This window comes from Histoplasma capsulatum (genome assembly GCF_000150115.1).
Source record: "Histoplasma capsulatum G186AR genomic scaffold supercont2.10, whole genome shotgun sequence".
Taxonomy (NCBI): domain Eukaryota; kingdom Fungi; phylum Ascomycota; class Eurotiomycetes; order Onygenales; family Ajellomycetaceae; genus Histoplasma; species Histoplasma capsulatum.
This window is the reverse complement of record NW_025544810.1, coordinates 700,011-710,658: the sequence shown is the minus strand read 5'-3', so window position 1 is coordinate 710,658 and position 10,648 is coordinate 700,011. Positions and strand designations below refer to the sequence as shown.

The window sequence follows — 10,648 nt, the reverse complement described above, 5'->3', positions numbered from 1 at the left end:
TTGCCTCGATTGAGACTGTTGCCGGCGTATATGGCCTTCCAACTGGGTCTTTTGTTGCTGGGTGACGGCAACCGCTGGCTTACTGGTAGGCTGAGCCATAGGAGCTTGGGCCATGGGAATATTAGGCTTTTGTTGCTGTTGCACGATTGGGTTTTGAACCTCAGCCACATCATCAGCACTGGGCCGTTTAAGTGATTTCAACGATTGTTTAGAAGGCTGAACACGTGGAGTCCTTGTGCTAGTGGAAGCCGTAGGCTTGCCGATGGGAGGCGAGATTTGCGTTTTGGCTGGTTGGCTTGTGGGAGGTTGTGCCACAGGAACGGGAATTTGTTGAGGTTGAGGCTGGGATTGGGGTTGAACGGGCGGCTGAAGCGCCTGGTTTTGATTCATGGCCTGAGCAGCGTATGTGCTGGGTGGCACTACTGCACTACGGGGTCCCATATGATGCCTCTGCCTGTTTTTTTCCAAAAATGCTTTAATTTGTTCGTCGGTGTAATTTTGAGCTTGAGGACCTAGCCTTTGTCGAGCAACCTGAACTTCGTTCGCAGTAATGGGGCGCAGCATAGGCAGGTTTGGAGGACGCTGAAGTTGTTGCTGTCCAGGTTGGAACCCTTGCTGAATGTTGAAGGGTTGGGACTGTGGAAGGACACCACCAGACGACTGGAACTCTTGATCTGTTTTTCGAGTTCCCTCTCTATGCAAATTCAGCTGCACAAAGTGGTATCTTTGTAGCGCTTGGAGTTTGGGCAGAGAGGCATCGCCAAGGGCATGAGGGTTTTGCGCTACCCACAGTTTGAGTTGTCCCCAAGTCGTAACACCTTTTGGCAGGGGTTGGGTGATATTGATATTCGTACTGATAAGGAGTGGGTGAAATGGAACACGATCCATCTCTTTGATTTGATCTTCTGTCAGTTCTACATTCGCTTGTTGTTGTCGAGCGAACTGCATTTTGATTTCCTGTTGTCGCTGTTGCAATTGCAGCTGCTGTTGCTGCAATGCTTGGCGAGAAATATTTTGATTCTGGGGCAGTGGCACACCCAGCCCGTATGTTTGAGGTGACATTGTCATTGCATTTCGCATTGCTGCCTCGTTGGCTAGTTGTCCATTGCGAGTGGGTTGCTGATTAACTTCTTGTGAGGTCTGTGGAACAGGAACGCTAGGTTGTTGTCCTGAGCGAGCCATTGCTTGGTTACTGGCAAACATGCGACGCTGATAGCTTTGCATAAAGTGAGCTGCTTGTTCTGGCGACATTTGTGCTAGTTGATTTCGAAGGCTGGGAGGCAGCCCTGGTGGAATAGCATGTTGAGGGTTTGGAACCACCGGGTGGTCTTGACCCATACCAGGAGGCCTTGGTGGAGGTCGGCCCTGGGAACCGCCTTGAGGCTGGGGTATCTGGCCGATGCTTCCAGGTCGATTGATTGCTGACATTGCAGGGCTCTGTTGTGGTAAAGATTGTGGAATTTGAGGATTCACTTGCGATGACATTGCCATTTGTGCCTTAGCCGCAGCTTGTATACGAGCCTGGGCTTGAGCTTGCGCCTGTGCCTGTACTGCTTGAGCCTGCGACTGCGCCTGAGCTTGAGCCTGAGCTTGAGCCTGAGCTTGAGCCTGAGCTTGAGCCTGAGCTTGTGCCTGAGCTTGAGCCTGAGCTTGTGCCTGAGCTTGCGCCTGAGCTTGCGCCTGGGCCTGAATCTGGGCATGTGCCTGAACCTGCGCCTGTGCTTGAGCTTGAGCCTGCACCTGAGCCTGGAAATGTGCAGCATGTGGCCCGGTATCTTGTTGGGAATTATGCATGTTCTGCCGTTGTTGATGTTGCTGCGCGAGAATCATAGGTGTGATATTTCCTCTATTAGTATTTTGCTGCCCGTCTGGAAACATACCAAGCTGCGAATTATTAAAATGTGGTTGGACCCCCATCTGGGGAACGCTGGCTGGAACAACAAGTTGACCTGCATCTTGTGAGCGGACCCCATCTGCCTGCTGTCCTTGTATATGATCAATACTTCCTACATATGCATTGTCAAGGTTTTGATGTCCGCTCACAGGAATCGTAGAATTGCCTTGGAGGCCCATAAGTGACTGAGGTATTTGTCTCTGGTGCGGGCTCATCGACTGATTGGAGATCGTATTATTGCCAGTGTCGGGAACCTGGTTCTGAGGCAGTATCATTTCTCGAGAATTTGTCTTCTTTTTGAGTTCCTTTGCGGCTTGTAGACGGAAAAAGTATAGAACCGGATCTACGCCTGTCCGAGCCACCCGCTGTTGTTGCTCGGGGTTCATACTTTGAAAGCCTGATCTAAGCTTCTGTATCACAGCTGGTGGAGCTTGTTGCATCATCTGATCTGCTCTCTGGCGGACGTGTTCTAATTCGTGAGGTTGGAGCCCGCCCATTTCGTCGCGAGAAGCGCCAGGATTCACTCGTTGTCCGTTTTGGGGGAAGCCAGGGTGATGCATCTGCGCTTGTTGATTCGGTAGGCCCATTCTCATTCCTGGCTGTTGGGGTTGTGGTTGAATCTGCATCGGAGAACCTTGCATCTGTTGTTGAATTTGACCAGGAAACACATTTGGCTGGGCATTATTTTGTGCAGGAGTAGCTATGCCGGGATGAGGACCACCGTGTGACATCGTCATGCCACTTTGCATCATGTTCGCCGCTCGTTGCTGTCTACTATCTCTTATCTGCCCTAACTTGTTGGTGCACTCTCTTTCATACTCAGCCTAAAACAAGTCAGTAACTTATCTCGAACGGTCATGTAACGAGAAATAGCGTACCCTGTCACTTGATTGTTTGAAAGCCTTTTCTTCGTAGTTCACGGCGGCAGCTAATATCTTTTGAAGGTTATTTTCAACCAGGCGCAGTGAGGATATGCTTGTAAGTCAAAAAGAAAACTGCAGGTTAGCGTTTGTAAATTTTTGGCTGGGAAGGCTCTTGACATGACGGGACACCATTCGAAGGGCAATTTTCTCAGAGGAAGCACATTAACAAGAACAACCAGCAAGCAGCCCAACGGACTGGAGGTGGCCAATGATATCTTACATTTGAAAGATCTTGGAGCCTCGGTCTCGAATCGGCACATCTCGTTGCCAGCCTTGAAATGGGCCCTGTGACTGAAGGGCCGCAAATATATGTTTCAGTAGCATCTGATGTGTAGGTTCATTTTTCGGTTGGTTCTGGATGTGAGGAAATGGCGGTTTATCTCCCATCGGCATCGGGCCTCCATGGTTGGCAAAGTTGACTGGATTCATATTGGGAATGGAAGCCTTCAAAGCCACCTTCAAAAGGCTTCCCGACGGCGCGATTTCGGTCTAAGCATCAACCGATATCACGATAAACACCCCTGATAGTGAAGAAGGGTCTTTGAAGGTGTTCAACTTCCACGTATAGTGGGTGTTGGCCTAGCCGCCAAATTTGAGATCGAACGATGTTCATGTACTGATGGGACGGAGCGGAACAAAATACAGATAGAAGTTCGACGACGGCTATGATCTGACAAGCAGAGCAGATGTACGGTGTCTGGCGGGGAGATAGGTTATGAGATGTGAGGCAGAGACGAACGTAGGCTATGGCAAGTTATCGAGAGAGGATAAGGATTAATCTGGGTGCTTTGCTTTTGAGATTCTGGGGTTGGAGGAGTGCAGGCGGGTATGGGCGAGGAGCGAGGCAACGAGAGAGATCCAGACAGGCTGAACAAGGGCCAAGGTTGTTGTTACCCAGTGCGTTAGCCCGCCGTAGCCAACGATGTGACAGGCAAACTAAGAATTCCTGTTAGGCACAACAACGCTGCTGGCTTATGATCTGGGCCACATCAAGCACAAGAACAAGACGAGATAGAAAAGTCGTTTGGGCGAGAGGAAGGACAAGCAGAACGACGAGGGCCCAACAGAGCCTAAGAGGGATCGGAGTCGGCCGACGTCTGCTCAGAAACCTGATCGATGAAGATGAGCTTGGGAAGTTTATTGAAGGTTAGTTGGTTTGACTACCTAGACGCAGAACCCTTTTTTACTGGCTTGGTTCCCCGCTGTCACGCACCACCTCAGGGTGTTATTCGGTAACTATTAGGTGGTATTAGAAACCAGCAAAATTGCAATGGGAGCAGAAGCCAACTCAAAATACTCCGTAGTGACCAAAGGAAATGAATGGATAAAGATAAGCACATTCAACACGGTCTTTGTTACCAGCTTCAGCGTGTAAACCAGGAAACGAGGCTTGGTGACGAAAATTACTAGCGGTAACAAATCATGTCCAATCAGGTCTATGCTTTGCGGGTGCTGACCCCTGCTGATTATCTAACCCGCACTGGCTCCAGCATCCAATCATAGTCAGTTGGCTAACTAACTGGGGTTGACTAAAATTAGCCGCCTCATGACCGAGCCGCGATACCTGCGTCACTCCATGCACCCCATATCATATCACATCGGAGGCACCAACCAACAACCGACCTCTCTTCTCCAACTCAACTCCTGTCTCCACCTCAATAGCATAGGCTCTTCAAAGTATCTTATACACTTTTCTCTCGAGAGAACGAGGCGCCAGTTCGATGAGACTAGCTTACCATGATTCGTCGGTAGAGGACTTGACCTAGCTCTTCTACACCGAAAGCCATCGGTGTGCCCGACCCTGTAGCCATGTCTCCGTCCGTTGCTGCATCTAGTTCCGCCCCTGTGGGTTCAGGCATATTCGTGTGTCTTGCTCTTCTTGTCATATCGATTCTAGTTCTTCTTCTTCTCAGACTCTATTTGCCGTTGCGGTCAACCCCGGCCTTCCTCTCTTTCCCCGTCTTTTTAGCTCTTGCCCTTCCCGCAAGCGTGGTTTTACTTGTCCCTATAGACCTTACATCGAGCACGAGAGGAGACGAACCGAGTTCGGGGATATGGCTTCCCCCTCGCGTAATGCTTGTTTCGTGGAGGATTGCTTATTGGTTGACATTCGTTATGACCTGGTTAGTAGTCGATCTCATCTTGTCTGCTCCCTTCCTTTCCATTTTGTTCGGCCGCTGCCAGATCCTAACTCTCTGCACTTAGGGTCATTCTACCTCTACTTGGTGAATACGTTGATTCCGGATATCGCACTCCGAAGGACCGTATTTTATACTCGCTGCGCTCGAATGGGCGGTATCAATTGATTGTTCTTGGATCTGGTATCGCAGGACTTATCTACATATCTATACAAAATGGTTTCGATTTTACATCTATAAAAGCCCTTGTCATGGCTCTGGCTTATTTCTGGGGGCTGGCACTCGCAATATACCTGATGGGACATGGCTTAGTGGTTATCCCTCGTACTCTCATAAGAAATGCAAACCCGGGGAACAACCTTAGGAGGATCCAAGCCCGAGCCCCTCGAATACACGATCGCCTGACAGATTCCATGGCTGATCTTGAGGATCTTGAGTTTCAAGTATCCCAGCTACGCAAAAACAAAACAGGTGCCCCATACGATTTACAGGAATGGATTGACGAACTGGTTGATATGACTAGTATTCCCGAATCAAGGCTTCGGGCCTCTGCTGGCGCCAATGAGTCACGATCAAGTGTGCCGCCCACAATTACCGCACGATACCTCGCAGATATCACCAGACGCCTGGCTCGAGCGCGCCATCAAAATGCGCGTTTCGCCAATGCATGGGAGAAGCTTGTTAGAGAAGCTGCTGATACCCAGGCGATTATTGATTCATCCGCCTCCAAACGTCTCGAATTCTCTCATCCTTCATTCCAGCCCTCTTCGAATAGATCAATTCCTTATATCACCCCCACCCTGCGTTACTACATCTACGTTCATATTCTACCGGCGGCGAGGCTAATTCTCGCGGGCTTCTTTTCGTTAGCGTCAGCTTGCGTTGTTTGGTCCGAAATTATCAAGTCTTTTGCCCCTAGAGCTTCTATTGTCACACTTTCAGTTGTCCACAATCCCACTCAATCCGAGCCAATTGGGTTCTTGGGCCAGGTAGCATCTGCAGCATGGATTTTCTACATGTGCTCGGCAGCATTCGTGGGTGTAACGGATGTCAAGGTTTGGGGCAACCGGGCTCTGGTCCCTCGCAACACTTATAGTGAAAGTGCTTGTTGGTATGCAGGCCAAATCGCCAAACTTACGGTTCCGCTTTCTTACAACTTTCTTACATTCCTTCCCCAGGACGTCCAGAAGAAAACGACGTTTTACAACTTCCTTGGACGTCTGATCAACCTAACCCCGCTAGGAAAGGGATTTGACTACATTTTTCCTATATTTATATTGATACCCGTTTGCGCGACGTTATTCAATCTATACGGACGAGTTAAGAGCTGGTTCGATTTCGGTCTGCTCGAAGACGATGAGGATGTGGCACTCAATTCTAGCGGATTTGGAACTGGGGCCTGGCGGGAAGGCAGGGAACTGATCGAAAGTGAGTTAACTGGATCGGGCGCTCTGGGCCTTTCATCACAGCGGGCGGCGCCAGTACATAGACGAACAGCGTCTACACCTTCCAGCGGTCCTACGATATGGGTACCGCCGGCAGATCTACCGAGGAACCAGCCTCAGGGACCAACCGCCAGGGCTACGGTTTCGACTCGTATACAAGCGGTCGCAGCCGCGCCAGAGGAAGATGAAGAGGAGAATTTCTTCCAGTCATTCGCGCACCGCGTCCGAAACACTTTCGAAACGGCGAGCACGCCACAGTGGCTGCGCGCGGACAATGTTGGAATCCAGCGGCCTAGATGGCTCGGAGGTCAAGGATCTGATGCAGGAGATGGTACGACAAATCTTGGGAGGTGGTTTGGTGGGAGACCTGCGGAAGGACAGGTGCAGATATGAAGCGTGAAATCGAGAGATCCTGGAGATCAATACTTTGCATAGATAGGTAGCTTCCGAGATTCTAGGGAGGAGTCATGGATGCCTGCCGCTCGATTAGATATTTGTGGGCTAATAACGTTCTCGAAGTTTTGTGTCATCTGTCAAATTGATCTGGCGTTGTAGAATGGAATATATGTACTCTACTCCCTTTCAAGTGTTTCTGTGCAATTCACTTTACATCATAATCCTAATGGTTGGTGGTGGGGATGCTGTTATTCGAGATGAAATTGTGGACAAGCTCATTTTTGCGAACTGTCATTGACCGCTATGGACTGGTTGGTTCAATTTTTCTGTGGAACTCAGGAGAAATAACCCTTTCTATCAAAGTATAATTAATCAATGATTTTTTTTTTTTCCTTGTTAAATGATTGTTCTTCCATTTGTTTGCTGGTTTTGACACATTGCTCTGGAACTTGGCTTTTGGGCGCTGGGCCCCTGAAGGGACCTAGCCCCTACTACGCCTAGAACCAAGCAAATAATAACAACTGGGCTGCCATCATTTGCCATCCCATGGCCGCTGCCTGAAGTCAATGCTTAGAAAAAAAAAAAAAAAGAAAACACCAGGCCGCCGATGCCAACTCTGCGATGCACCACCAAAGCCCCGCCTACTTATCCTCCATTTGGCACAATCGGTCCATGATTTTCGTTTCCTCTCATTTTTCCTCCATCAGCGCGACGTCCGCTTCTTATCTGGAGTCTTTGGCACCTCATCTGCCTAACTCCCTGCGTTCTGTCCTCTCACGCTTTGCGATCAAACTTGCCAAAGCCGACCTAACATCGTCACCGAGCCTTGCGAAGCCCTTTGAGTCCCTACCACTTCTTACCTCATCAACCCCCACCACCACACGCCTCGCAGTCACCGTTCTAGCAGCCTTGCTTCTTGCGGTTATTGTTGCAATGACCTGGAATCCATGGAGAGAGCGCTCATCTCCATATCGGAACACTTCCCCACCAACCGTTACCAATGAAGACTACAGCTACGTAACAGTCGATGACGCCGACTACACCAGCGCGCGACATAACCTAGGTTACTCCTCCACTGACCCGCAGAGCGGCCGGCATCCCCTCACAGTCGCCGACGACGAGTCTGAGCCAGATGTTATCATTCTAAAATATAGAGGGAAGACGTACCGTCTCAACTTCCCTGCCTATTCCATCGGCGATGGACTGACAACGGTTGGGAGCGTGAAATTGGCCGCTGCCAATGCGCTGGACGTTGCGGACACAAGGCAAATAAAACTTCTCTATAAGGGCACGGTGTTGAGAGATGACTCCGCCAGGGCCAGGGATGTCGGGCTGAAGCAGAATTCCGCAACCATGTGCGTGGTATCGAACATCCTCCCAGAAACGTCGAGTGAGGAGAGTTTGGTTACGCCTGCATATTATGAAACCTCTGAAGCTGCGGAGCAGTCCTCATCTCCCCCTCGCGCCAACGGCGCCAGTGGCGGTGGTGGCCGCAAAAAGCGACGTCAGAAGAAGCGTAAGAATAATAACGATGATAAAAATAAGAACGCCTCCAACGACACGCAAGCATCTGCACAAAGCACATCTAAGCCATTTGCGATACCTATCGAGCGGCATCACCAACAGCATCCACAACGAGCACCCCAACAACAACAATCTCCACCATCCTCCTACACTAGCAATTCACCCAACCTGTCCGCGCCGCCTTCAGTTGCAGCCTCCACTGACTACCGTCCCGCCTCCTCCGCCAGTGCGTCTGCATCTCCCCGCCCCTCCCGCGTCCCCAAACCGTCCCCAAACCTCAACTTTGTCGGTACACCGCAAGAGAAACTCAGCCTCCTCAGCAGTTATTTCCACGATTCCCTCGAGCCTTTACTTCGCGAATTCATCCAGCATCCACCGGGGGACCAGAAGACGCGGGATGTCGAGCACCGCAAGCTCAGCGAGACGACGATGATGCAGGTTATATTGAAGGTTGATGGGATTGAGGTTGATGGCAATGAGGAGGCGAGACAGCAGAGGAGGACGCTTATAGTCACGGTGCAGAATTTGTTGAAATTGCTTGATGAGGCGCATCGGCGGGGGTAGAGGATTCTGTCTTTCATCTCATTTTATTTTTTTCTATTATGTGCCCTGTTCGTCCTATTACATGTCGCATACATGGGCTTTGGTCTTTGGCCTTTTTTTTTTTTTTTTTTTTTTTTTTTAATAAATTTTGCTGTTCTCAGTATTTATGCATCTTTTTTCATAATTGATCCTATTTCTGTTCTGTTTCTTCTTTTTGATGCTTTTCTTTTCTTGTCTTTTCTATTTTTTTTTGGTGGCGGTGTGGTTGGGGGTGAGGTAATTCCGATATTGGGACATGGATTTTGCATTTTTTTAACCTCTTTTTTCCCCCTCATATGGTTTTGCATCTAGGTAAAATAATAGATGAGATGGCATGGTGAGAGATTTCCTTTTTCTTCTGCACAGCACATTGTTGGCATTCTGTATTTTATAGCTCACATCAAACCTCGCATCGTCTGTCATGTTGAATTCAATCAATGGATCTGTTTTGTTTCATCCCAATTTTGTTCCGATAATCGCAACAAAGATATAAAACTTCTGTGTCAATGAATGACGCATATATAGATCAATTTGCTTTTATTTTCCTTGAGCTTGTTGGTGAGGCTGTTCTGGATCCGGCTGCCAATCATTTATATTGAAGGAACACATGTAGTGGACGAAACATGACACTAGAAGCTATTCAGAACAATCAAACCGGTTTTTATTCAAATCATAAGAGAAGAAATGAATAAAAGTAAATAATAAATGGGCAGAGAGAGAAAATATAAACCCAATTGAAAACCTCATTAAGTTTTCCAGACCTATGTTTTCCAGTGTCCACTGGAACCATTTCCCAAGGTACAGTATTATGATTCAAAGGCGGACCCGCTTTCTGCTCGTTTCATGACTCCGCAAAGATGGCGAAAAAAGAAATTAAAAAGGATGGTATCCCTTCGAATTCTCGACTTCCCCTTTTTTTGCGAGTAGATTGTAGGAATAGGAACATCCACTGGACACTGGGCAGTGAAGGAGATTGAGGTTTCCAACGACAGAGCCAATCACATTAGCCCCTGACGATCCTGGGATGGCCTTTTGCCAGGCCCACCATGGGGGAACCGAAGCGGCAAAACAATCCTCAGACGCAGCAATGCGTACAGGAGAGCCACAGGATATGCACAGTACATATCTTGAAAGGACTACGGAAAGATGCAAGCTGTAGCTGTGGAGTAACCGGGTGGTTTGTTTTGGGTGGAAGCACTCAGTTCAGCACAGCTTCGAGGTTCACGCTAGCCAGCCGCATCGGGACCCTTCCTTGCTCCTAAGCGTTGGTGATTCGCGAGCACGCCCCCAACCAACAACCTCGCTCTCTCCAACTTGACTTCGACTGTCCAGCCCAGGCTATTGTCTGTGTTTTTCAGGCTCTGTCTCGCTCTCTCCTTCTGCCTCTTCTTTCTTCTTCTCTGCCTGCTTTGTACAGTCTTCTGCGCATGTCACTCCTTTGTGCCTGGCAGGGCTTGTTTCTCACCTTCTCCTCTTTTAGCCTGGAGTTTTGTATCCCTGTAGTTCTGCCACCCTAAGGGGAAAACATCAACCTTCTCATTCTTACTGCTCACATCTTCCTTTTCCCTTCATTCCCCCAACTCTCACTGGGCTGAGCAGCTCAGTAGGTGCTTCATTTAATTAATTCCCCTACGCGGGGACATATGAGCCGATCTTTTTTCTCTCTCTCTTTCCTTTAATCGCTGATCGATTTCCTGATTCGTGTTGACTCGACGCCGTTACAGCGTCTTCGTGTCCTATGCTGAA

The 10,648-nt window shown here is 49.0% G+C and overlaps 3 protein-coding genes across 3 annotated transcripts in view; 2 read left to right on the top strand and 1 right to left on the bottom strand.

The window, feature by feature from the left end:
• Positions 1–4,676, bottom strand: part of HCBG_06894 (uncharacterized protein) — a gene marked incomplete at both ends in the record, with an annotated part of 6,653 nt that extends 1,977 nt beyond the window's left edge. Inside the window, 6 exons of the mRNA XM_045433943.1 lie at positions 84–2,718; positions 2,773–2,869; positions 3,038–3,306; positions 3,806–3,944; positions 4,031–4,053; positions 4,554–4,676. Of these exons, the coding sequence (XP_045285424.1) occupies positions 84–2,718; positions 2,773–2,869; positions 3,038–3,306; positions 3,806–3,944; positions 4,031–4,053; positions 4,554–4,676 (3,286 nt within the window). The remainder of the gene's footprint in view (positions 1–83; positions 2,719–2,772; positions 2,870–3,037; positions 3,307–3,805; positions 3,945–4,030; positions 4,054–4,553) is intronic.
• Positions 4,677–5,206: 530 nt separating this feature from the next.
• On the top strand, positions 5,207–7,008 carry HCBG_06893 (LMBR1 domain-containing protein; the record flags this gene model as incomplete). The annotated part of the gene is made up of 1 exon (XM_045433942.1): positions 5,207–7,008. The coding sequence occupies one exon, from the start codon at positions 5,207–5,209 to the stop codon at positions 6,791–6,793; it is 1,587 nt and encodes a 528-aa protein (XP_045285423.1).
• Positions 7,009–7,417: 409 nt separating this feature from the next.
• HCBG_06892 (BAG domain-containing protein) lies at positions 7,418–8,884 on the top strand (the record flags this gene model as incomplete). The annotated part of the gene is made up of 1 exon (XM_045433941.1): positions 7,418–8,884. The coding sequence occupies one exon, from the start codon at positions 7,418–7,420 to the stop codon at positions 8,882–8,884; it is 1,467 nt and encodes a 488-aa protein (XP_045285422.1).
• Positions 8,885–10,648: the final 1,764 nt, after the last annotated feature.